Raw genomic sequence first — 27,066 nt, 5'->3', positions numbered from 1 at the left:
ATATCTTAATATTGATTCATTATTATGTGATTGGGGTTCTGTGGGCGTCGTGTGTTGTAAATTTAACATTTCAATATAAAATGCATGTGCTGTGAAGAATGCTTCCTTCCGTTCTGAGCTCTAGGAAGGGTACAAGTCTAACGGAGTAATACAGCACATAAATAAATAGTTTTATTTAATATCAGGCACCCGAAGGACTCTGGGCGCAGAATAGCTATCTATCAATCATCTTGGCAAATAGAAGACACATTTTAGTTTTATAGTATGAAATGCATTTGAGTTGACATCTCTTCTCCCAGAAGTGGGGAAAAGGATCCAATTTATTTTTTTCTGCTGGGACTTCAGAACTGGGCTAGTGGGTTGTGCCCCCCCCCCAAAGCACCTGCCTCCTTCCTGCTTCCTCCGGTTTTCGCATCCGCAGAGAGTCAAGACCATTGGGGAGCCGGCTGCTTCATCTTGGGGGTGTCACTGAGCGTTTTCTAGAGGCAATGGAGAACACAAGTTTGTTATCTGCGTGTTCCTAATCTGCCACCAAATTAAGCAAAATACGTAAAAAGCTTTGCTCTGTGGTTGTGGAACCAGTTTAAATTGGTAGGGTTTTTTTGGGGGGGGGGCAAACAGAGCTCTTCATCAGAAGGAACAGGGCTGGTTTATGCGCAGAATTAGGGTCCCGTGAGACTGAGATTATTGTGTCTTTCTCTTATAAAGGAACATTTGCTTTAGTACAGACCTCCCCAGGGGTACAAGGGCGCCCCTCGGTTTAGTTCTAGCAACCAGGACAACAGTTCTTGAGTATAATACTGTGGCCACATGTCAAAGAATTAGGGGGGCTACTGTAGCTTTGCAATTATAAGCCCACAAGTTACTAGTCCTCAGCATGTATTGCCAACCAGTGGAGGAGGGTTGCCCCCTATTTCCCAGGTGAACAGCTGACAAAGCAGCGTGATCTCCATGTTACCCTATGAAAGGGGCCGCGATGGTTCTCAAGACCGTATCCTCTGGAAGCAGCCACCACGATTTCTGTAAGCCTTGCAGGGGGTCCAAACTTTTTTCAAAGAGGGCCAGATTTGATGAAGTGAAGGGCCATGAGGGCCGACCAAAGGGCCAACCAAAGTTGTTAACCTTTTTTTAAGGATTGAAGTTGTTGGGCTTTTTTTAGGGTTGAAGTTGAGGGGATTTTTAAAGGATTTTACTCCAGGAAATAAACTGCCACAGAGGCCGGATTAAACAGACTGGCGGGCCGGATTAGGCCCCCGAAACGGACTTTGGACATGCCTGAAGGGTTCTGCAGTAAATGCACTGGGTGTGAGCGCTCCCTCTTCTGAAGAAGCCTGCCCTTTTATTCAGGCTACTCCAGAACTGCCTTCCAAAGTGTGTTATTCATGACTTGGGCAGCAGCTCCTGATCCGCAGCGGTATGGACAAAAGGGCCGGGAGCCAATAGACAGGTGGGGAGGAGATTTCAAACAATTGCCTCGCGTGTCAGGCGAGATCGGAGGCGGGAGGGAAAGGAGGAGCGACCGAGAAGAAGAAGTGGCTCCAGAGGAGGGGGCGAGCAGGTGCGCGTGCAGGAGCGGAAGCCTTTCCAAGCCTCCGACCCCGCGCGAGAAGGAGCCTGGAGTCTGCCTGGCCGCTGAGAGGAGGAGATCTCGCCCTTGCGACGGCGTGCCGAAGGGGCTCGCCGCTTTCCCCAAAGGCTCCTGGGGAGCGGGGGCCATGATGCAGAAGGCCATGGAGAAATCTCAAAGCTTCCGCATAGACGCCCTCCTGGCTGAGGAGCCCCTGCGACCCGCGCAGAGCGCTTCCCCCGAAAGCTCGACGGGGAGCCCGGGCTCCTGCGCGAGGAACGAGACGCCCTCGCCGTGCGCGCCCTCCATGGTGGCTCCGTTGCCTCCTGCCGCCTTCATCCCCAAGCCCGGCTTGTTGAACTTTTCCCCTCCGGGACTGGGCGGCCTGCCCGCCATGTACCCGCCCCCTCTCTACCCGATCTCGGCTCTGGCCGGCCAGCACCCTGCTTTCGCTTACAGCGCCGCCTTCCCCCACCTGCCTCAGCCGGGTCCGGAGCACTTCAAGGCGTCCGCCGTCGCCGGGGCCGTCCCGCTGGAGCACTGGATTCGCGCGGGGATCATGGCCCCCCGCTTTCCCGACTTCCACGGTGAGTAAGACCCCAGCTCCGGAGCCTCCGGTAGCCGGGAGGACACCGTGCGCCCAGGGCGCACGGCGAAAGTCTCTCCAGGGCCACTGGTGGAGCCCAATAAGCTACGCCCGGGAAAAGAAACACATTCCGGTATATAGCGCGATCTTCCTCAACTGAGCGTTTCCTCTTGATCCATTTCTACTTCTGGAGGGGTCAGTTTCTGCTTCTCGGTTGGGCAGGTAGTAGGAGCGCGCGGAAAAGGTCATGGCATCTTGCGAAGACGTTATTTAAAAGCGAAAGAGGCTAAAAACGACACACACATCCATCAAAACAAAAACTGTAGGTAAAGATTGCAGGGTGTGCAATGGCAATCACTGTCATTGTGGCTGTGGACAGTATTCACTGTCACAAGATGTGGTTCTCTCCGCTGGCTTACCAGGTGGTTAAAAGGATACGAGTCCGTCCTCGGCTCCTAGTCACGATGGCTGCGTGCTTCTGAATGACACTTTCTGGAAGGCGATTTCCTTCCCAGAAGCGTCTGGTGAAGTGCTGTGGAAACTTAGGGTGCTGAACGGCGGGACTTTGATCTGGTCCTACAGGACTCGACAAATGGATCAAGTCCATCACAGCATCCCCACCTGCCCTCACGCGCTCCTTATCAAAACCGAGCTTCAGCCTCTACCATTTGAGGCATGAATTGCCCACAGTCGTGGATTCTGTTTATAGTTTAGGCTAGCTTAGAAAAAAAATAATGTAAGCTGGTTTTTCATGTAGTTTAGCAAAATTATTCATCGCACCTGTGGCGTGCACGCCTAGAGTACTTGTACCCTGGATTTGTTATTTGAACCCATAGTGCTCTCCCAATAACGTCCTGATAAGAACGGGATATTTATATCAACTTTTGGGATGTATTTCCCCCCGACCAATTTTACCTAGTGAAAAAACTGGTATCTGTGTCCTCCCCCCCAATAAAAAGTTCTAACAGATATTTTGAAACGTTTAACATCCTCCTTCATCGCAACCTAATCTAAATGACACATGTTAGCTCTTCCTAGCTTTAAAAAATGGTTATTGAAAAAAATACATTTGGAGACACCTTTTAAAGGTAAGAGCAATTCGACATTGGAGCCAATTGTCATGGAGAGGGGAAAACTGGGGCTTTTCCTTCGTGAAGTCTTCGAGCTGGGCGCTTCCGCCATCTGTTGGAGGTGCTCTAACTCTAGGTTCCTGTTTTGAGCTGGCATTAGACTAGGTGACCCCCAAAGCCCCCATCAACATGACGTTCACCCTGATCTTATGTGTTCCTGTTGTTCAAAACCAAACCACACTGCATTCAGTGAGGCTGATTCCCAATTAAGCCTTCGCAGATTTAATGCTTAGCTTTTTTCTACAATATCGTCCCACGACTTCTACATCCCAGTTAAGCAGAAGTGCCTAAAATATGAAAGTGATTTAAACTGTGGTTCCAGGAATCTTGCTTTGGAGAGAAGTGGGAAAAAAGGGAGTTGCTGTCAAGAAAAAAGGGAATAACGGTGCACTCCTCCTGCACATCTCTACTCGAAAGTAAACCCCATTAAATTCAACGAGGCTTCTTCCCCGGGGAATGTGTGTAAGATTGCAGCCTAAGGCCGGAATTCTGGTCTCTCAAAAAGGAGCATTGTGTCAGATTTTAGAATGGGCGGGTTAATGGCAGTTTTCAGAGGCTGTTAAAGATTAACCTGGAACCTCATGGTGAAGACAGGGTAAGCAATCTTACAAATAAAATTAAATAATAAATTGGGAGAGGAACTGAGGTGTACTTAGAGTAGTTGTTGACATTACTTTAAAATACTATTAAAAACCTTAAAAACAAAGCAATCCACCTCATTAGCAACAACGCCTTGAACTCTCTCGCGCGCTCACGGAGAGCCATTTGTTTCTGACACTTCTACAAATAGAAAAATAAGAATTTGAAGGAGAAGGCGAGGCTAAAAATCTTTTTTTCCTGACATCAAGTTTGATATGGGAAGGGAACGGCTTGTCCTGAGAAGCATGCAGTCGTACCTGTCGGAATGGGTAGTTGGAAGTGGTACAGTCCAGAGTCAAGTTTGGGCATAACCATCCTATCTGCTGCTTGAGAGAACTAGGCATATATTTCCGGCGACGTTACTGAGCCTGCCCACCCCCAAGTACGTGTGTGTGTGTGTGTGTCGTTCTGGGACAGTGTTTAATTATGTGAGCCCTCGCTCTGTCTAATGTGGTAGTGCCCAGAGGAAGATTTACCACCCGCCTCTATTGTTGTGATAACTAGGTCTGACTCCTCCTGAATGAAAATAGCCAGCTGTCTTAAAGTGGTTGGTTGGAGAGGACGGAATGTTCTTTGCCTTCCGTAGGGGCCTTCTCTGGTCCTCAGCGCATTTTGCGGTGCAGTCCTAGACGTGTCTAGGCAGTGGCAAGCCCCACTGAATTCAATAGAGCTTACTCGCCCATTGTAATATTTTGATCCTAAAGACTACAGTTAGGCAACTGGAAGTCGAACACCCCGCTTTTGGTATTTATTCCTGGATGGAATGTGCTTTGCTTAAATCGCTTCAGACACCGCTTCGAATGCAGACAGTCTATGACTTTGGGAGTGCTTCATACGTGAGCGCCTTTTTGCCTAGGAGACAGAGAGGGGAGCTGTGAAGGAGCCTGGAATCGGCTAGGGCAAGACTCCAGGCTTCCCCTCGGCAGGATTCACCTGTTCAGAGGCATTAGGCAACTGCGTTTGTGATATTTTATTGCACCCAAACTTGGCTCTAAGGCATAGTGACGGGGTGGGGTGGGGGCAGAGCTGAGCTGAGCTGAGCCAAGCCTCCTCTGGAGCCCTGCTGTCCTGCCGGCAAGTTTTCCCACATCAATCACTCGACCCCGGGCAGGGGAAGTTGTAAAAGGTTTTGAACTTTAATCCGCCCAAGGTCTCCGGGTACTTAGGCTGGAGCTGGCGGAGGGCTGGTGCAGTTAATTTGTTACCAACGGCGGAGAAAAAAAGAATGTCTCTGTCTTGTCAGATGGAAGCAGGCGACGCAGACAAGCGAAGAAAGACAGCGGCAGCTTTTGCGTGTGTGCTATTTTGCGCTATTTCTTCATCTTCTAGGCTCTTTTTCTCGGAATGCAGCTTGCAAGTGTGCGAGATGGGTGGTAATGGCTATCCCCGCCCCACCTAAATAGTTGGGGTGGAAAAGTGTGAAAGAGACATTCCGTATTCCTTATCGGAGATTTTTAAGATGCCAATTGCAAAGCTATCCAGCTTCAATCTGACCACTGGCTTCTCTTTAAAAACCTAGGCTATTTTATAATGCTTCCTAACTGGCTGAGAGGCTAAGTGTTCCATCATTCACATTTCAGAAAGTCTGCTCTACAAAAGAAATAGAATCCTCTCAGTTTCGAAAAAAAAAGTTGCCCTTCAGTAAAGAACGGGGCGGGTGGAGGTGTTGCCAGCGTCTGGTCGCCAAGAGCCAAATGAGAAAGCAATGGGGATTTCTATTGAAGAAAAGCAGCAGCAGCGACTAAACACCTTGATAAACCTCGTTTAAACATTGAATCGGTTATCAACTGAAAAGCATTCCTTATTAACTATGCAGTAGATTAATAAAACATCTTGACAGGTCCATCAATTAATACATTGGTCGATATTAACGTTACACTGTTTCACTTTCAACGGTAGTATTTTAACTGCATTTAATAGGGCGGTGCATTTAATTATGATTGCGAATGGTTTAAAATTCTGTGCTCGATCTCAACATAGGAAAAAACCCATGCCCCTAAAAATTGTCTTCAGATAGTAAGATAGATATGCCCCAAATATCAGTCTTCTGTTCCTTAAAATTGGAGATCAATTGATCCAGTATCTCAATAAACCACTTTGATTTCCTGTTTCTCCCTCTTCCCCACCCCCCAATCTCATTCCTTTACATTTTCAATTATTATTTTCTGGAGTATTTTTATGGTGTCATTAAAAACACACACATGAATACTCCAGATTCTTGTAGCAGGACAAGAAGGAAAGGTTGCAGTCAGTTGTCAGATGACAGGGTTTATGGCTGCAAGGGATGAGCGCATGCCACCTGGGCCCCCCAATGGAGCTGGGATGCCGAGAGGGGTAGCCTTATGCCGAGAGGGAGCCGGTGGTGCTGGTGGTTCTGCTCTCAGTTCTAACTCTTTGTGTTTGTAGTTCGCTATGTCCCTTGCCACGGATAGCAGATAGAAAGCACATTAACTGTGCAGTCCTATGTAGGTTTACGTAAAATGTATTTCTCCTCGAGTTCAACGAGGATTACTTCCAGGTAGGGAGGCTGAGGCTCGTCCCGTCAGGCTGAAATCCTGTGCGCGCTCCTCTGAAATTAAGCTCCACTGAAACACAGTGGGACTTACTTCTAACTCGGTATAAGAGAACCTGGCCACTAAACCTGCAGCTCAAATCTTTAATCTCTCAGAGGTCAATAGCCCTTGGTCGCCTGGACTGTGGGAGCTGATCGGGACGGGGATGTGGTGGTGGTGACTGTCCTGCCTTCGTGGTCTCTGGATCCCCAGGTTAGCAGCGTGGCGCTTCGATTGCCCTCCTTCGTTCTACCAGCTCTTATTTGCAACGATTTAAATCACAGAGATGGTCCTGAATTTACAAAACCAGGTTCATCACTCGGTTGGCAGCACGGGTGTCTACGTGGCAACCAGCAGGAGCATTGACTGGCGTCGCCTCAAACTCAGTGGTTTCCGCTTGAGACAGTTCACACGTTCAGCTGTGACAGCGAGCGAAGTACCTGCCGTGCACATGTGAATGGGCCCTTTGAGGGGATGAAAAGGTGAACGGCTTCTTGCCCTTTTTCGGGGATTACTTTTATCTGCCTGGACATTTGGGTAGCGTCCCGGATCTCTCGCATGCCCTTTTGGACTATCTGGTCATGCAAGATAACCAAAGCTAACCAAAGCTAATGGCCAGGGTTCATCGGCCGATCTGTTCCCACTCTTTTCAAGCGGGAACGTGAGGGGTGGTGGTGTTGGAGGGTCCCAGAGCTGGAGACCTGGAGGAAGAGGAAGAGGTGACAGCGTAGTTCCGCAGCTGCCCCTTCCGATCAGAGGAAATTGTTCCCGGAGCAATTGTCCTTCTTTCTGCTCCAGCGCGCAAGGACAAGCCTCGTTTCACGCCTTGTTCGCCGGTCAACGACGCGAGACAAGTGTCTGCGGCTTATTGCATTAAAGGAGGAAGACCCCGAGGGAAGACTGGTTAGGTAGCCAACCAGCCAACTACAAAGAGCCTTCAGGGGCGAACGAACCGCCGAGATCTGGCAATGGCGCAGTTAGGCAATCTTCGACTCTAGAGCCGCCTTGCCAACCTGTAGCCTCCGTCTCTGGTCATCCTTGCGCATATCTCCGCGCTTGCGAGTCTAGTTCGCAAGCGCAGAGATAACTCAACAAGGGAAAGCGAAGAAAGAGCTGTGACAGGGAGATCTAGCGATGCGATTGCCATGCACGTGTGACTGGGCCATCTGACAACTCGGTCATGTATGGACAACCACAACTTTCCGGGATGGTCGCTCGATCAACTGAAAGTCGGGGGACTAAGCGGACCGCGGCATCCGCGCGGGTTATCTTCTGCCTCAGAGAGGATGGTCAAAGCCTCAGTCTTGGCCCGGTTCTTACTGCCCCCAATGATGTAGCTATGGAATTGGGAGATGCTCCTCATCACCTGGAAACAAACAGGAAGACATTCCGACTCTCTGCCCTTTGAATGCCTATGATATGATATGATATGATATGATATGATATGATATGATATGATATGATGCCTACTAATTCATATTCGGAGTACATCTAGCGAAATCAACGGACGTTAGCTTAGTTATTTAGAACTACAGTTGGGTATTACCCGCGGAAAGGAGACTCCATTTATTCTGCACTTGGGGGAGGGCATATTCAGTCATACACGCAAGCCACTATTTTAGAGCTGCACTTAGGGAGCAAGGTGCGCGTGTGTGAAAACGCCATCAGTGTGAGCAGTAAAGGCATCGCTACACAGGCATCGCTAAGGTTCTCGTGAACTCCATGATATTTGCCGCTTCTGGATAAAGGCGCTTAGGAAGGCCACCCTGTACACGTTTGCTCAGAAGTAAGTCCCACACTTAATCTGTGATCTGTCTGTCTCAAGAGCTGTACGACATCGGGGAAAAGATTGGAGATCAGGCACCACCCTGCCCCAATACACAACCTTCTAAGGGAGACCGTTTCACTGTCAAACAACTCTTACTGTCAGAAAGTTCTTCCTGGTATTTAGTCAAACTCTGAACACTCCAAGGACATTTAAAGTCCCTCTGAACTCAATATGCCTCTTTCTTTCTTTCTAGACCTTTTCTTCATCCGTGTCGGGTCATCATACCGCAGCTCCAGCAGATGTGCGCCATTTTTAAAAAAATCGTCTCATTTTTATTTTACTTAAATTAACAACAAATACAAAAAAGCAATATCCAGCAGCATAACTGAGTTACGTGCCTTTCAGCTGCAGATCCACGTGTGCGCCGATTCCCCTTTTCCCCCAGTTAGGATTAGCTCTGTCTTTGCCGCTGTGCTGGCTCTAACCCAAACGGTGTCTCTTCCTCAAACACGAAGGGAAAAAAGAGAACAGAAAGAAAATGTGGGTGGTTTTGAAGAGGCTGTGCATTAGGGGCTTCCGTACATTAAGGTTGAATGCACCCATCAATCGCTCCCTTGATTTAATATGTGCATTAATTGTGATTTTAAATAGGGAAGTTTATTCCCATCCTAAACTGCGTCATCTGCGTAGCTACGGGCATCCTTGTCAACAATCGTCCTTGGGAGGCTAGCAAATCAGTTAGCTGAGGGATTCCTGCCGCCGCCGCCCCGGCCAAAACCTGCGTATTAATTATTTCATTATAAACGCCGCAGCCGGTGCGGTTTTAAAGCGGCTCTGGGTCGCTTGTGTTGCTGAATGGGCTTCCGGGCGACCTTGTCATTCGGATTTGTTTGCCTGGACCTAGCCTCAAGGAATTGTTATCCAAGGCTTTCCAGTGCAATTCCCGACCCCCTCCATATCCCCTGAAATCCGATTTGGGGGCGGACGAAAGGAGGCGAAGCAGGTTTGTCTCAAGAGCGCCAAATCAACGTCAGCTGTGCAACCTGGACTTGCCAGCCTGTGGCTGCGAGCACGCGAGACCTTTAAAGCACATTCGAAGCGCATTTCTCTCTCTTGGAAGTGGGCCCTGGTTCGGTTGAATCAATGGGACTTACTCTCCAGTAAATGTGCATTGGATGGATCGCGTTGCTCGTCAGGAGAGGAGGCTTTCTTGGCTAAGAAAGTGACCTCGTCAAGGTCCCCCTCGGGCAGATTCTTGAAGCGTGGCTCCCTCCCTCCTCAGCCGCACAAACAGGAAAGGAGGAAGCGCAAGAGGTTTGTCCTCAAGGCGCTCCGCTGTGCTTTGGTGGTTTCCCAGCGCGGAAGGATCGGGAGCGAATCACACGCAGTTTTCAGAAGTGTTTGACTGGCAAGGAGATGGAGACGGGGGTGGGGATGACGACGACACGACGTCCGTAAAGTGTGAGCATATCATCACACTGTTGTTGTCTCTGAAGTGCCCAAAGGAGAAGATATGCAAGGACTATGAATCGTGTGCAAATCCATAGCGCGATCCCATGTTGCGTTTCTAACACCTCTATTTCTCTCTCTATCTCTCTACACACACAGTTTTCGTGTTGGATTGATATACCGGTAGTTATACGTATTTACTTACTTACTTACTTATTTCTGTATTGTTTTGCTCAGCCTCTTAGGCAGCTAGCAGCAGGGGAAACTGTGAGCATACATGTATCCATAGGCCTCTCCTGAAAATATGCGCCCCAAATTTCCAGTTTCAAAGCAAACAAGACCTAGATCCGCATCTACGGCACGCGCCATCCCCAACTCGGATACGTTCCGTGGAGAGAGCAGCAGTGAAGCCCGATTGGCTCCTATGAATTACAACTTGGTAAAGCGAAGCCCGTGCCTGACTGTCTCATTCGGTTTGGCTGCACTGTGCCGAATGTTGTGGGTTGTTCTGTCATCAAGTCCTCGCCCCTGTTCTGATCTTCCAAGATAATCCAATTCAGGGAATATGAGTGTTTCATTGCCCAGTACCATTTCTCCGCAACATATCTGCTGCTGGGCTCTTCGACTCTGATATGTTAACGCCACATGCCTCCCCGGATTATCCTCTCTAGGTCACCCATTTGATAACTGGGGGATGCTCTCTTCCAGTCCTCTGAAGGTGAGCCTTTCATCGATAAAACATACCGGGAAAATAAAAACGAAACAGCAAATGCGCAAAACCATGAAACAGCGATGGCATCGCAGGCTGCCCGAGCTCCTCTTCTCCACAGGGACAGGGCAGCCTCCACAAGATCGCGCGTCCAGGTGGCATATTTGGCATCCTGTTGGCACACCCAGTCAGGCCATTCAGTCATTATTATGCCAAGGTGTGTGCTGCCCTGCGCGGCTACTGTAAAACTTGTAGACAGCCGACAAGCCGAGGTACTTCGGGAAAACGTACACTTTGAACATGCTGTTGTTTGTTTAAATTTGCATACCTGCCTACATGCGTAGGTCTCAGGGAGGTTCACAACATAAAATTACAACTTTCCAGGAGAAATTTTAGCACGTTACTAATATCAGTTGTCCCCCTTTAAAGCCTTTGTTTATGCTCGTTCTTGCTGTGTTTAAAATACTTTTGGATTGTACACCTGAAGAATAAAAGAGAAACAAAGATGCCTAGATGAGCGAGATGATTATTAAAAGTGAAGATGTGTGGTGGGGTGGAGTTTAATATTTTAATAACGAAGAACTCCAATAAAAATAGCATATTGCAAGCAGGTGTGTTGTTGTTTTTAAAATGGAGGGGTTTCTCTTTCCTTCCACAGACAAAGGGCCAATAGATACTGTAGTCTATGTATTAACGGTTTGCGTTAAGCATAAGATGCTGATTTGCTACATTTCCAGCCCCTGAGTTAATGGGCAGTGGCAAATAAAAAAGGGAAAAAGCAGGAGAATATTTTGATCTTAGTAGTAATCCACATTTGTTTGAACAGAACACTGGGGCATCTTTGACATCCTGGCTCCATGTGAAAAGATGTGAGTCTTGCTGTGGCGTTTTTGTTAACCTCTCCCCCCCCCCCATCTGAGGCTGAAAATCTAAATAGCACCCCAACCCCATGGTATCAAAAAATAAAATTTAAAAATAATCTGAAAGTTCATTTTGAAGTGCCTCTTACTGAGTTCAGTAATACTTATTCTCTAGTAAGTGTATTCAGGATCACAGCTTAAGTCACAGATATGAGAAAACTGACGAGTGAAGCGGGACATTCCAGTGAATTTTGAATATTCATGAATATTCATTTCCACTTTATCATTATTTGAGGCACATTTGTTTTTGTTTTTTCCTTATGCTTGATAGTGCTGCTTTCGAACTGCCTTGCAAGGGTCTGTTCACATTGCCTTAATGTTTCTGTGCTGCTCTCCAACATGAAAAATGGATAAAGAGAAAGAAAGCTGGACAATTCTCCAGTCTGCAGAACACCTAGGAAGTGTATTTAATTTCATACGAATGCTCAAAATATGAACAAGAGGAAATAAAACATTAAATCCTGGTGAAACATGACTTCCCACTGCTGCCACCCACTTACACACACACTCCTACTCCTCTTCCTGGAAATCATCTGCATTTATCTGCATCCATGGAAGACACCCCCTGCCCTCATTTGCATCTGTACATCTAGATTGTTGGCATATTTTATTTTTTTTCAGACAGCAGTTGCCCTTGTAGGTTCTCACTCTGACTTGTGATCCCACCTTCCCTTTGCACGGTGACATTCAAATAGGCATCTTCAAATGCGAACATGTTTTTCCGCATTTTGTTTCAGCTTAAATTTGTACATAATGTACAAACGCTTCAGTCCAAGTTAATTAAGATGTGAGTTATACTGCAAGCAATGGGTTTCAATGGACCTACAACTCGACTCCTAGGGTGAGGTGCGTCTAAGCCCACTGAAATAAATGGTTTTTGCAAGATCATAAATAGGGCTGGCTGTTAATCATGACTAACTTTAGCCAGATTAGGGTCGTCATCCTTAAATTATCTACAATATCTAAAGTTTGTTGATTGTTCGATCTGAAAACTGAAATGTTGTACTCTGTTGAAATACTTTATTTTAATATTGAAATGCCTTGGAATTTCCAGACAGCTCCTGCTAACCACCTAGGAGTTTGCTGCAGGAATTCAATCAGGAGGCAATCTTACCCATGTTCCCATAACTTAATTTCAGCATCTTCTTGGCATATACAGGAGCAGCAAGGAGCCCCATGACACAGATCCTTAGGGACAAAGATTCAAAAGTACAATGCAATCCAAAGGCAGATGCTAAATACTGGATACTGCCATGCATACATACCTTCATGGTTATGATCAGGCAGGTTAGCTTATTTTACATGGAGACATTCATTTAACTCAGCTTCTGCAAATTAAGCACCACCTCATTTACAACTGGGGCTTGGAGATATGTTACAGAGTATGGGGAAGGGCTATAGCTCAGCAGTAGAGAAACTGCTTTGCATGCAGAAGATTCCAGGTTCAATTCCCAGTATCTCCAGGTAGAACTGAGAATATACCCTGTTTGAAACTCTGGCAAGCCATTGCCAGTTAGTGTGGACTTATCTTGATGGACCACTGGTCCCATGCAGTATCAGGCAGCTTCCTATGTTGCTGTGACAGGGATAGCCAATGTGGTGGCCCTCCAAATCTTTTGGACTACAAATTCCATCATCCCCAGCCAGCATCACCAATGGTCAAGGATGATGGGATTTGTAGTCCATGGGAGGGCAGCGCATTGTCTTTTCCTGCACGATGGGGAGCCTTTTTAGGGGTGTGAGAGTTTCCCTCTAGGAACCCACCTCTTTCGTTTCCAATGTCTGCTGCGATCAAAGCAACTTGCATGTTTGTATAGAATTCCCACAATGTTTTCCTGGCATTCTGTACCTGTCTGTCCTCGCCCAGTTCCACCACTGAAAGTCTGTTCTCTATTTAGTGAAGGGCAGTAAAAGCTAATCCCGGTGGAAGCCCATAAAGTTGATGATAATTAGGGGCATCAGCAGCACCCTTCCTGTTCTGCCTGTGTGGGGCAAACGTTCTCCCTCAAAGCTTCTTTTGTTCAGTCCCCCCCCCTCCTTTCTCTATTCAGCAGGCTGCTCTGATAAAGGTTCATTAGTGAGATAGGCGCTCTAAGGCCTCTGCGGAGTCAGGCTGCCTTTATCACCACCTTAGGACAGCTGGAGGTAATTAAATACACCTTAGGCTAATAAAGGAGGTTTAATTTCACCAACGGAATTGATTGTGATTGTTAAAATGAGCACTGATAACATATCAAGCAGGTTAATATCAGTGAGGCAATAAAATCATTACTTGAAGGGAAGGCAGTGGGCTCCATGCGTCTAGCTTATGTCTCCTCACAGCGTCTGCTGGGCCTCATATACAGCACCAAATGCCACTGCTGGTTAGGGAATACTACCACAGGTGTTATTTCCTTATTGGATCTATGTATGTTTCCAGTGGAATTAATTAGAGGTGTGGTATCTAGGAACGAGTCAAAATAAGATCTATTTATTTTATTTTCAGAGACTTCTATTCCCTGCAAAAAATCACCAGTCTTTCGGTGATTTTTGGAGGACTGTCTTTGACCAGGGATGAAAGTTTTTGCCTAGAGTGAGGGCAATGGTTTCTGTTCTCACTCTGAACTGGCTTTGCTAAGACATAAGGTAGCCAAATTGGATTAGTAACATGAAGGTTATCAAGATGATCGACACTCTGACCAGAACATCACACACCGGATCTCACTTCTTTGGGCAGAAAGAAGTGTCTTGTTCTGCAGAAGAAAGGTGCTCCCATAAGCACCTTTAAGCAAAGCTCCCCCCCCCCCACCCCAGTGAGGAGAGCATTGTCTGCCAGTGGGCAAGGGAAGGAGTGTGATGCTCTGATGCTTGGAGTGCAGTTGCACCCTGAGGCTGGTGTGAAGAATGGAGCTGAGGGACTTTTTTTAATTTATTTTTTATTCAAATTTATAACAAGACATATCTAAAAACATATCCTTATTTTCCCCCCCCATTTTCCCTCCCCCTCCCACAGAACCCACCCCCCACCCCACCCCCCAACTTCCCTCAGTTCCAGTCTTTGTTTTCTCCAGTAATGTTTTTTGCATGTTACAAAGTTGTATAGATCCTCAAACTGTTTAGCTGATTATTATCAGCAAAAAAATTGTGAATGTTTATTCAAAACCTGCCAAGGAGTCCAGTTCGCTTTGTTGGAGCTGAGGGACTATTTAAGACTTTCTGCCCTCACTCTTCATTTTTGGTCCCCGCCCAGTCCACTGGCTGTTTTGGGGCTGAGTAGGAATTTCTTTCTTGTCCATACAATGGTCCATAAGTAGGGTGTTTTTTTTAACCTGCTCCATAAACATGCTGCTTAGTTTGTTTCTGTTGGCAATGAATTTTTTTTTTAGTGTATTGTGTTCCCTTCTTTCTCTAGCTAAGGATACAGCCCAGACCTCCACCTCCTTTTCCTCCTCTTCCCTCTTCCTTCTTCTTCCATAATAACAATCTGATTTATTACCCATCCAGCAATTTAAAAATATAATATTAAACCAGTTTAAAACAAATTGCACTTACTATGCAGCTGCCTCCTGTAACATCCTTCTGGGTCAAAGTTATTCTTCCTGACTCTTTCTTTCCCTTCCAGTTGCCCCACAGTCTGGCCTGATGGGCAAGTGCCGCCGACCCCGAACAGCATTTACCAGCCAGCAACTCCTTGAACTTGAGAACCAGTTCAAGATCAACAAGTACTTATCAAGACCCAAGCGCTTTGAGGTGGCCACATCTCTGATGCTGACTGAAACGCAGGTACATCACAGAGGGGGAGAGGGTGCATGGCCTTCGCAACAGTCAAGGGAACTCTCCTCTTCCCCCAGTACTTTCCCATACAGATCTTTGCACCAATTACCACACAGAAATGAAAGCTACAAAAGGACTTCTTTGGTATATCATGCAATAGATAGACCAAACCTCTGGGCTCTATAAACAATGTCAACTGTGAGCACACTAGGTTTATTGATATATTTAGGTGTATATCATACACATTTTGTACTACTTAGTGCATAAACACTGGAATGGCAAGGCCTGTAGCTTTACAAATTTCCAGATGAAAACTGAAGGAAATCTTGTGGCGAACGTTGATGGGCTACACAAATGTACAGAAAGGAAGTAGCTCCTGTGCAGTGCAGCAAAAATAGGTAGCTTGTTATCAAAAAAAAGAGGAGGGGATCAGTCATAGGTTATGGTATGGGAGTAAATCTGGTTCAGGTGAAACTAAGGTATGGTTCCACGTATGGAGAACAGTAGAAGGCACAGTGACACAGACAATGGGAATATCTGGAGCAGCCATCATCCCCTTGATGCTCTCCAGGTGTTTTTGGGCTGCAATCCCATCCTCCCTGACCATGCAGGCTGGAGCTGATGGAAGTTGCAGTCCAAAACATCTGGAGGGCAAGCAGGTTGAGAAAAAGGCTGATTTGGGGTCTTAAGGTTAGGACAGAAGGATGGAAATGCCAGAGTGTTGGAAGAAATCTCCCAACAGAGTACCTGTCACTGTCTGTCTGTCCATCTCACACAGGTGAAAATCTGGTTTCAGAACCGCAGGATGAAGTGGAAACGTAGCCGGAAGGCCAAAGAGCAGGTGTCACAAGCTGAGGCTGAGAAACAGAGGGGCGTGAGCAAGGCCTCTGAGAAACTGCTGTCCGGAGAAGGGCGAGAGCAGGAGGAGGAAGAGGAGAGCGGTGGCGATGAATGCAGCAGCCACAGTGCTGGCACACAGTTCCTGCGCCACAGTGCTGACACCTTCAGCTACAGCCCAGATTCCTCATGCTCAGAGGAGGAAGAGGAGGTTCGAAGCCCTACTCACAGGGAGATGAACTTGTTGCTATGAGTGGACCATAAGCCCAACAAGGGGGGGGGGGCATCCAGCAACCAACTCTAGATCACTGAAAAAGGATTGGTGCCCTCCTTTTGCTCATAGACTAAAAAGACTCTGCCTGGGCTGGTGCCCTGGTGAAACTGTGCCACTTAACTTATGTGTGTTTGGAATATATTTATCTTGTAATTGTTCTATTAGTGTATTTGGAGCAGGGAGGGGAAGCACACGCCTTGGGATTCTCCTCACGATGGTATAAAGGCATTTACTTCAGCATACTAGCAAGCTGTGATTTGCTTTGCTGTGGTTTCAAGGCATTTTTCTCCCCATCCATGTATTCTGACAAAACCCTTCATGACAGAACCTTTCCACCCTGCAATTTAATTGCTTCAACCCTCGCTAATGAGGAAGAGAGAGGGCTCTAGATATTGTCTCCACAATGTTGGCTGGTGAGGAAAAGAGGAAATCCCAGCCTCCTGGGTAGAATCTCTCTCATTGGAGAAATAAGAAAAAAATTACACATGTAGTTGGAGGTAATGAAAAACTGGTCCAGTACCTGACACATTCACAAATAGTTGAAATGGATAGTTTGGGGGAGGTACTTAGGAGCCATTTGCAACATGCTGAGGTTAGAGATACTGCATGGAAGATGGATTGCAATAGTAACCCAGGTAGTAGGAATTATAAGCCCCTTTTATGGCCTTTAGGGGGTTACAAACTGTACATTCTGGTGCTCATATGATGATGCCAGGAAGATAAGCATGCATAAGATCAGGCTGTAAGTAGGAAGCAGATTAGGTTACTTAATACGCTGACTTTCCATGTGGGTGGTCTTCCAGGGAATGAGTTATCAAAAGCAACACTACAGGTATTGCTGTGCTTTCACTCAGCTATTGTATTGCTTATGCCAGGAGTAGCCAACACGATGCTCTCCAGATGCTCTTGGTCTACAGCTCCAAGCGGTCCTAAGCAGCAGGGCCAGTCATCAAGAATGATGGAAGTTCTGGGAATGTTCAGGGTGGCAGGAGAAGATATATTGATTATTAATATCCTTCCTAACTTGCGCTAGCAAGTTCCTTTACTTAGCAGAGTGCATTCACCTTTACACAGCAGAAAACTAGTTGCAAATTCGTACGAGTTTCTTAAGACAATATGCAATTCAATCTGGATTGCCCACATTGCAATGTGTTCTATTATTTTCCTGGTAAGACCCCTTGAATCCCTCCTAAAAGAATAAAGACACCACAGTCTTATTCATAATAAAAAGAAATTTTACTCACGATCAGGCAGAGCACAGTGTGATTCCTGAAGGCAGGCTTAAGGCTTAAAGTTACAAGCATATACAAAGAGGTTTACCCCACATGTGGGTTGACCCAATGACTGCAGTGAGCAGTCTGGGAAGTTTGCAGGACAAAAGGAAGATGGAAAAGAGGGGGGGCAGCGAGGCAGCATGCCTTGTCCTTTTACCAGGTCTGGAAAGCTCACGCTCACCCCCAGTCACATGCAAGGAATGTCCTTCAGGCCAGGAGGAACAGGAAGTTTTGACTGGCTGGACCAAATATTCCCTTGCATGTCCACTCTAGGAAAACAAGGAATGTTGTACTTGACTGCTCTCGGTGCATTATATCCCACAAAGTTGTGGTCCTATAATATCTCAAAGGCACTACGTTGGGTACTCCTGCTCTACAAAGTAAGAGGACACATGTAATACTATATGGACAGGGCAAAGTATGTTTGCACTCCAAGGCCCCATGCCCTCACACAAAAGGCGAGGAACTCAGTGGTTGCATGTAGAAATCTGACATAGAGGAAGGAACAGCTGTGGGCAAACAATATTTCATTCTTTCCCCCCTATAGCAATATTCATAATTCAGTCATATTTTCTCCACATTTAATGTTTATTAGTTCCTCACAATGATACTTAAAATATAAGTGCAAAAATAAAAGACACCGCCCCTCAAGAAAGAGCCAGTGGGGAGACTTGAAACTGTTTTACCTTGGGCAAATCAAAATTAAGTGTGTGTGTGTTTGTACACACATCCATCCTGATATCACATGCAAGTCAAATATTATTTTTGCTCTGTACCTCCTTTTCTGACGAGGGACTGTGTGTGGTCTAGAAGCCTTCAGAATAACAAAAGATGGTTCAGTAAGAGATGTAATTGTTACCTGCTGTTGAGCCACAAACCTCAGAAACCTCAATGTTCATTAGTCATCCAACCACAAACATTCATCAGCTGGTACTTCACCTGTTCCACAAATAAAGACTTCCTTCTTCACAAGCATCCTGCTACACACTTGGCAACATGTATCACCAGGAGTCAACTGTTCAATTACCCATCTAGCCTAGGCTTCATGCAATCTCTATTCCCAGATTTCCAGAGTTCTGTATTCACAGAGTTTCTGAGCTCCAAGTTGGAGTATTCAAGTGGACCTGATCCCAGCTGAAAGCAGGGTTTAAAGCCGGCATCAATCAGCTGATCAGTGGAGACTTCAGGCTCTGCTGGGTTTGACTGTGCTTCAGAACATCAGGCGCTCCAATGTGTAGCTAGTCCAAGTGGGCCTTAAAGTCATCATCAATACTTGAAGCCTCACTTGCATTGGCTGGTATCCTGCTGGAAACCCAGTGCAGCTTGAGTTCAAGCCTGAGGTTGGTGGGGCAGAGGTTGGTGTCTCCGCTGCTAATGGGGCTGGGATTCTTGAAAAGATTGGTGGACAGGGCGGGCCTCCAGCCAATACAGCAAGGCACATCTTAAGGGCCAAAGTACACATAACCCGCAGGAATGCAATCAACATTTTTTGCACTCCCCTCCCCAATATAGATATCAGGCAAAGGAGATCAGACCAGCATCAGAACTGCAAGAAATTGGAAGGGAGAATTAAACCATTTTCTCCTGTGCCAGTGGGAGCCTTCCCTCCCAAAGGAAATAGCTGCTGAATGCCACACAATTAATATCACAGTTTGGCCCTGAGGTCTTGAGCATAGACCACTATGGCTGGAGGAATCTTGAGGTGTACATTTCATACAGAAGGAGGCTATTGCTGCCTCCTTTCAGAAACACTGCAAAATTGCAGCTTATGGAGCTTGAGTGAGGAGATTTCCAAAGAGTTAAAGTGATCTCAGTAAGCTGGAGACCTAGCCCTGAAGCATTCAAAATAAGAAGACAAGAGGAGCCCGCTGGATCAGGCCAATGGCTCCTCTAGTCCAGCATCCTGTTCTCATAGTGGCCACCCAGATGCCTGTGGGAAAACAACAAGCAGGATTAGAGCACAAGAGGACTCTACCTTCCTGTGCTATAGAGTACACCAGCAGTATGGAATACAAATTGCTACTGCTTCTAAGATGAGGGGTTTTATTTCAGTTAAAAGCCACGTCTCTCCTTCAGTAATATGTAGCACAACTTGCATTGTGTCCTCACACTATTTTGTTGAACATTACATTTGCCAACAGCAGCAGCTAATGACATTGGTTTGGTGAGTAGTGTAATGACATCAGAACCTGGGATATACTGTACTACATCTTAGGGGAGGGGAAGAACTTCCCTAACTATTGCCTTCAGCTTCCTAGGAAGGCCTGCCTCAAAGGTAGTGCCATAAAATGAACTAGTTAGTACAGCTCCTTACAAACAGATAAGAGGCACAGAGCAACAGTGACACACAGCGGCTGAAGTGAAGAAATGCAGCCCTGATCGTTTTACACCAGGCTTCCACAACCTCGGCCCTCCAGATGTTTTGAGACTACAATTCCCATCATCCCTGACCACTGGTTCTGCTAGCTAGGGATCATGGGAGTTGCAGGCCAAAAATATCTGGAGGGCCGAGGTTGAGGAAGCCTGTTTTACACCAAAGGGCTATTCTGGATGATCCGTTTATTGAGCTTTCATCTGGATTTGCTTTCTTCCGAAAAAGCTTGCGTGGAAGGTAGACTATGTCTGGACTTTATCTTTTTTTTAAAAAAATGATATTTATTACTTTTTCAACATTTCCAACGCAACACTGCAAACAAAGAAGAAAAAAGAAAAAACAATACAAATACAATACAATACAAAAACACTACATGGACTAACAAAACAAAGCAAAAACAAACAAAAACAATTTAAAAACACCTCAAACATTTTCAATATCTTATATTTCATTCACTTATTTCCAGCGACCTCCTCACACCTCCCTTTTTGTATTCCACTTCTATTAATTGTTTCAGCAATTCCTTTCCATCTTACTCTGTTTTCTGTCCTATAATTATCTTAACACATTCTTGCCTTATTTTTCCTTTAATTTTCTATTAATCTATTTATACTTAATTCCTCATGACATTTCTACTAAAGCCATATAACTTCATTCCAACATTTTTCTAACATTCCTTAATTTTACAATATTTCTATAGTCTTTAAACTTTTTCCAATCTTCTTCCACCGACTCTTCTCCCTGGTCTCGGATCTTGCCAGTCATTTCCGCCAATTCCATATAGTCCATCAACTTCGTCTGCCATTGTCCAACACTTCAGTACTTTCAATACTTTCAAAGTATTGAAAGTACTGAAAGTATGTCTGGTCTTTATCAAGCCTTCATACTGATCTGTTTGCAGGGTGGTTATATGCAGGGATGCCAACAGAATTTTTTTGCTGCATTCCCCTGCAATTTATTGAGAAGAACTGCTGCTAATGTAAATCTATTAATGAGGGGCAGTTTTATGTTAGGTTCAAATTACTGACTTCCCTGAAGCGATCCTCTTACTTTCAGGATGCCACCGCCACCACTTTTCATGCAGATAAGATTCTTCCAATTACGCCCAATGCCTTGCCCCTGTCATCCAGGCATGGATATTCAATATAGAAATAATAAGGAACATGTTCCTTCAGCATCCTGCATTCAGGTAAGCTTTGTGTTCCCCCAACTGGCATAACTGAGATTCCACTTGTCCTCTTCTGCAAACCCTGTGTCTCTAGAACTGTGCTTAAAACAGCCAGGTAGCAAATAATGGCTCTCTCAGGCACATGAGCACCCATGAATTCTGATAGAAGAGCCAAGCCCTATCACATCCTCAGAACTGACCTCATAATCTGACACCAGAGCTTCAAAGTGGCAAAGGTCACAGGTTAAGTGGAAGCACATGGAGAAGGTGGCACGAGGCAGAGAAAAAGATGGAAGAAGTGTGTGTTATCAGGATGTCACATGCTGAAACATTCCCCCTGATGGGCCATGACAGGTTTAATTTCCAGAGTACACCCATTAAAGTGATGGATGGTGGCATTCAGCTCATGCAGAGTTTGTTTGTGGCTCCCTGCCGCTGCACAAAGCATGTTATTTAGTAGCTCTTATTTATGAGATTGTTTCTGTTGCATCTGGGCACCTGTCCAGTTTGGGGGGAGAGGTGGTATTGAAGAGAGAGGGGAAAGGGTTGATTTATGGTCATTTAGCTGCATGACTCAGAATGTAAACAGACATACCCCATTAAAGACACATTTTTACCCTTCTCCCCGTATCTCAGAACCAATGCAGTTTTACAACACCAAGGGCACTGGCAAGGATGTTTCTAGATCCCATGGATCTCTCTCTAGGATGGGGAACGTGGGAATCTGGACACTGTTGCCTGTGCATTTGCCATCAGAACAAACCTCTTTTCAGGAACAGATCTGGGATATGTTCTACCATAATACTGTTCCCAAGAGTACCTTTGGGAGAGAAGATGCTGGATACTATAATAAAAATAAATTTTTTTAATACTCCGCCCTTCCCGGTTCAGAAAACCGGGCTCAGGGCAGCTAACAACAAATTTCAAACACTTAATTGTAAAAGCAGCATAAACTACAGTATAAAAACACGAATAACAATAAAATTCAAAATTCAAAAATCAATTTGGGGGAAATCCATCTAATAAGCATTAGATAGTCACCAGGGCTAGCTGGCTGAATTAGTCCCACTTGGGCCAGCGAGGAGGCCAGGGGAGAATTAGCTGTGTGGTCTCAGAGCAGGTAATCTTCATAAAAAGGGAGGGGGAGGGAAGAGAAGGGAAATAAAAAATCAGGCTAAATTCAAATTAAAGGCCAGGTGGAATAGCTCTGTCTTACAGGCCTGATGGAAGGAGGTTAAATCCTGAAGGGCCCTAGTCTCATGCGACAGAGCATTCCACCAGGTCAGAGCCATCACTGAAAAGGCCCTGGTGGAGGATAGTCTGACTTCCTTAGGGCCCGTAACCTCTAAATTATGGTTATTCATGGACCTTAAGGTCCTCTGTGGGGCATGCCAGGAGAGGCGGTCCCGTAAATACGAGGGCCCTAAGCCACAAAGGGCTTTAAAGGTACCAGCACCTTGAACCTGACCCTATGCTCCACTGGGAGCCAGTGCAATTGGTAAAGCACTGGGTGAATATGCTCCCATGGCAGGGACCCCATGAGGAGCCTCGCTGCAGCATTCTGCACCTGCTGGAGTTTGTGGGACAGTTTCAAGGGCAGCCCCGCATAGAGCGAATTACAGTAGTCAAGCCTGGAGGTGACCATCGCATGGATCACTGTGGCCAGATCGGGGCAGGAAAGGTAAGGGACCAGCTGCTTAATGCGGCAAAGATGGAAAAATGTCGCCTTAGCTGTTGCTGTAACCTGCACCTCCATGGAAAGGGAGGCATCAAGGATTACACCAAGGATATTGAACAGTCCATCTATTGCCTTCAAATGGCATAAGGACATCTTGAATGGGGTAGGCAGCTATTTGCTTTTAAACCTATTGAACTTTTGTCCCACTGAGAGATACCGAAAGACGAGAAAAAAAATGCATACATAAACAATTTTATCTACTGTGCAGGGATGGAAAGATGATACTGTCCCAACTAAGGAAGAATGGCAGGCAAAGTTAGTGGACTATGCAGAAATGGCAAAAAAGAACTTTTAATATAGACTGAGGAACAATTAAACACATTAGCAGGATTAATTTAAAAACAAAGCAGTTAAAAGGTTAATTTAAAAGAAATCCAGAGAGTAACAAAGTTAAAGGTGTTAAGGGGGAGATGCAGTTTTAAAAATTATTTTATAAGAAACCAGGGAAGGGGGGGGAAGGGGAGTCAAAATAAATATGTATGTATCTATCTTTTTAATGTATGATTATTGTTGTTAAACTGAAAAATAAAATTTTAAAAAGGACTTTTGTCCCAATGTAGTTTTTGTCAGGTGAACAAAAGCTGATAATATTTTTATCACCCAGCTTTGCAGCAAACATCTAGAATTGATCAATGAATGACTAAGATTACAGCTGCCACATTTTTTGGGAGGGGGAATCTAATTAGCCAAAAGGTTGTATCTAATGTTAGTCCTACTCAGAGTAGACTTATTAAAATTAATGGACATGACCAGCTCAGGTTGGTTAATTTCAGTGGGTTTATTCTGAGCAGGACCCGGCTGACTACAAACCAGAGATCAAACTGGTATATAAACCCTCTTCCCCATCCCATCTTTGAATTCCCTACCTGCGTCCCGCAAAACTGTCTCTTGCACACAGTGTGCACTTCCAGTATATCTCCCAATATTTACATATAATAAATATAGTCAATAGTTTTGTAACAAAATATGGCCATGTATGAGACAAAACGGAATTTGAAAACCTCATGACTGCATCAGACACACAAGATATTGAGTAAGTTGTATGGTTTGTTTATGCACTTTATCACGTAATATCTACCAAACACTGGGAGTGAGATCTAGGGGTTAAATATCATATGAAAAAAGGACTGGTTATGGAAATATGTACTATTGCTCTCAGTTTGAAGGATTTTTTTTTAAAAAAAGTACTGTCACACTGCTATTTAATCCCATTATGATGTAATTGTATCTATTCCTTCATCACGGCACACAGGTGGTGCTGTGGGTTAAACCACAGAGCCTAGGACTTGTTGATCAGAAGGTCGGCGGTTCGAATCCCCGCGACAGGGTGAGCTCCCATTGCTTGGTCCCTGCTCCTGCCAACCTAGCAGCTCGAAAGCACGTCAAAGTGCAAGTAGATAAATAGGTACCACTCCAGCGGGAGGCTAAACAGTGTTTCCGTGCACTGATCTGGTTCTCCAGAAGCGGCTTAGTCATGCTGGCCACATGACCTGGAAGCTGTACGCCAGCTCCCTCGGCCAATAAAGCGAGATTAGCACCACAACCCCAGAGTCGGCCACGACTGGACCTAATGGTCAGGGGTCCCTTTACCCTTTATTCCTTCATCCATGCAAAATCTTACACCAAACGAAGAAGAAACCATTAATCTATTCCAGCTTTGCCCCCTCACATGTTGCTGGACTACAACTCCCATGGTCTCTCTCTGGCCATTAGTCATACTAGCTGGGGCTGGTGGGCGTTGGGAGTGAAAACATCTGGAGGACCACAGCATTTTAGAAGATCATTAGATCTCCCCGCTCCGCCCGCGACACACCCACCCGCTTCTTCAAGCACCTGAGCGGGATCAGGCTAAGGAACAGCTGCATCTAGTTCAATGAGCCGCAGCTGGCAAAAATTAATAAATGCTGGGGTTACACGGAACAGAACCCTCTTGAAGTTGGCGGCGTTTTGGACAAGAAGCCACTTTTGCGGGGGAGGAGAAATGCCACTTCTTGCTCGAGGGCTCTCTCTACAGGCTAGCTTCGTTATGAGGTACGGGGAGCGGAGCGGGTGGAGTCTGATCTCCTTCCTTCCTTCTTATTTTTTAACTAAACCTCCTGGACCTGCTGCTACCCAGCTTGTCTCATTCACGACGCGCACACATTGGTCTCGTTTTCCCGGGACGGCCCTCAAACGCCCTTTTGTAATAGGAATGTCCCTCCACGGCGGCCGTACTTACTTACTCGGCGAGGCCATTTCCGCGTCTCGTTGCTGTAGCAACGCTGGTTTCGCGTTCTTCGCCTGCTTTGATCTTCCTCTCTCGCCTTCTTCGCCTGTTCTAGGATTTCCCTCTCCTGAGCTGTGGGAAGGTGAAGATTAGGTAGGACCCGGGACCCGCTCCAGGATGCTCGACCTCCACACTCCCGCCGCCCTCTTAGCAGGGCTCACCGAAAGCAGGATATTCCTTCCACTTAGTGGCACCGACGGTGCGCTCCAGATCTCCTGTCCTTCACTCCTTTTTTTTTAAAAAAAGTGAAAAATCACATGCTCTTGGGCACCTATTTTTCTAGAAAGAGAGCCCTGACGTTACTTACCATGAAGCTGTTACAGTAAGTGCCACACTTTTTAACAACAAAAAAAGAGGTACCGGTATACTGCATACCACTGAGTACCCATGGAAAAACAAAAAGCGTTATGCTGGGCATGTTTCAAAGCACAGTGCCAGGGAGACCCCAGCTCAGCCAGCATCTTTATTTGCTCAGTGACATAATTTGCACACACACAAAAAATACTTAGGGCACCAATTTGCATATGAATGAGTTTTTAAAGTACCTGGCAACACCCATGCAAACAGAAACATGAGATTACTTATTTTAAATGTTTGTTTTCAATTTATGTGGAACAGAGTAATCGGTCCCATAATTCCATTATTGCCAGATTCTCACCCTAGAGAACAGCCTTCTCCTGTCACCAGCAGCTTTGCTGTTCTAGGATTTTCTGAACAACTGAGATGTTCTTTGGCTCTCTCAGGTGCAAAGATGCTGACTCATATGAACAGATACACAGCCAACTCAGACCCCCTTCAGAGACTCGGTGGTGGTGGTACCAAGCAGGTGAGTAATCTTTGTGCTATATAGTTTTAAATTGTGAGTAATTTCCACTGACATTTTATTCATTTATTTAATAAAATTTATACTCTGATTGTAAAACACATCAAAGCAGTTTACAAAAAAGATAAAACAAACCAAGAAACACTCACAACCTTACTCTTAAGCATACAAAAGTTAAAATACTAAAACAGATTAAAATTACCTCAACTTTCTATGCAGCTGGGTAGGATTTTCAAAACAATGTTTTCTTATCTGTTCCAGTGTAAGGTAAAGGGACCCCTGACCATTGAGTCCAGTTGCGGACGACTCTGGGTTTGCGGCGCTCATCTGGCATAGTTTCTCCTGTTAAATTTTTGGGCTCAAGTGGATACTTTCTGATGAAGTAATGAGCAGCATGGCAACTTGTTTTTCTTTGTTTCTTTAGAAGCTGGTGGTGTCTGTGCGGAAGAAGCCTTCATTCTTCACTGCAAGAAAAACCAAGAATATTTTCTGGGGTATTGAAGTACCTGATAGTCTCACCTGGCAAGGATGGTGTCTAGGAAAAGAATTCACAAAACATCTCATTTTGAGAAATGTGTGTTTGAAACCCCAGAAGTTGAAGTTCAGGTGTGTAAGCCATGTAGAAGGCGAAAGGAGCTGCCATTTCTCTGCCTTGCATTTCCTTTCTACTGCAGTAGTAGTCATTTACTACTCGCCACTCAACCCTATTCTGTTGAGTAAAACTTTGCTGATATTTCACATTGCACAAATGTGTACATGTTGGATGGTCACTGCAAACCCTACTCAACTGCATCCTGATTCTAGACATGATTATTTAGAAGTAGGTCCCAGTGATTTCAGTGGGACTTCACCCAAGTAAATATGCATAGGGTTGCCACCATAATATATTTTATCTACTGGCAACTTCTAACAGATTGCATGGTTTGTTAGGTTTTTCACATTATTTGACGGGTGTATTGTGTACTTTTTCAACAATTCTGGTTTTTACCATAATTTTAGTATTTATGTATGTATGTATTTAAAATGCTTATAACCCACCCTTCATTTCAGTGGCTCCCAGGGCAGGAAATAATAATAATAATAATAATAATAATAATAATAATAATAATAATAAACTTTTATTTGTATCCTGCCCTCCCCAGCTGAGACTGGGATATAAGATAGATTCCATTAAATTCCATAAAAACAACCATAAATAATAAAACTACCTTAATAATAAAAACTGCTGAAACCACAGCA

The 27,066-nt window shown here is 45.4% G+C and overlaps 2 protein-coding genes across 5 annotated transcripts in view; both read left to right on the top strand.

Moving 5' to 3' along the window:
• Positions 1-1,557: 1,557 nt before the first annotated feature.
• LOC310707896 (uncharacterized protein) lies at positions 1,558-19,573 on the top strand. The gene is made up of 3 exons (XM_083505358.1): positions 1,558-2,154; positions 14,922-15,082; positions 15,852-19,573. Exons 1-3 carry the CDS (start codon positions 1,716-1,718, stop codon positions 16,161-16,163), a joined length of 912 nt encoding a protein of 303 aa, XP_083361484.1. The 5' UTR covers positions 1,558-1,715; the 3' UTR covers positions 16,164-19,573.
• A 5,177-nt stretch (positions 19,574-24,750) lies between these two features.
• Positions 24,751-27,066, top strand: part of CFAP65 (cilia and flagella associated protein 65) — a 42,180-nt gene continuing 39,864 nt past the window's right edge. The window contains exons 1-3 of one of the 4 annotated variants that reach the window (XM_083503511.1): positions 24,751-24,769; positions 25,748-25,830; positions 26,252-26,433. In XM_083503511.1, coding sequence (XP_083359637.1) covers positions 25,756-25,830; positions 26,252-26,433 — 257 coding nt within the window. In that variant the 5' untranslated portion in view covers positions 24,751-24,769; positions 25,748-25,755. Of the gene's footprint in view, positions 24,770-24,791; positions 25,098-25,118; positions 25,327-25,654; positions 25,831-26,251; positions 26,434-27,066 lie in introns of those variants that run through there. The other 3 variants (XM_083503509.1, XM_083503510.1, XM_083503512.1) reach the window with 3 other exon arrangements.

This window comes from Podarcis liolepis (genome assembly GCF_965112155.1).
Source record: "Podarcis liolepis genome assembly, chromosome: 1".
Lineage (NCBI taxonomy): Eukaryota > Metazoa > Chordata > Lepidosauria > Squamata > Lacertidae > Podarcis > Podarcis liolepis.
Note: the sequence above shows the minus strand (reverse complement) of the source record. Positions and strands in the feature narration are given on the sequence as shown.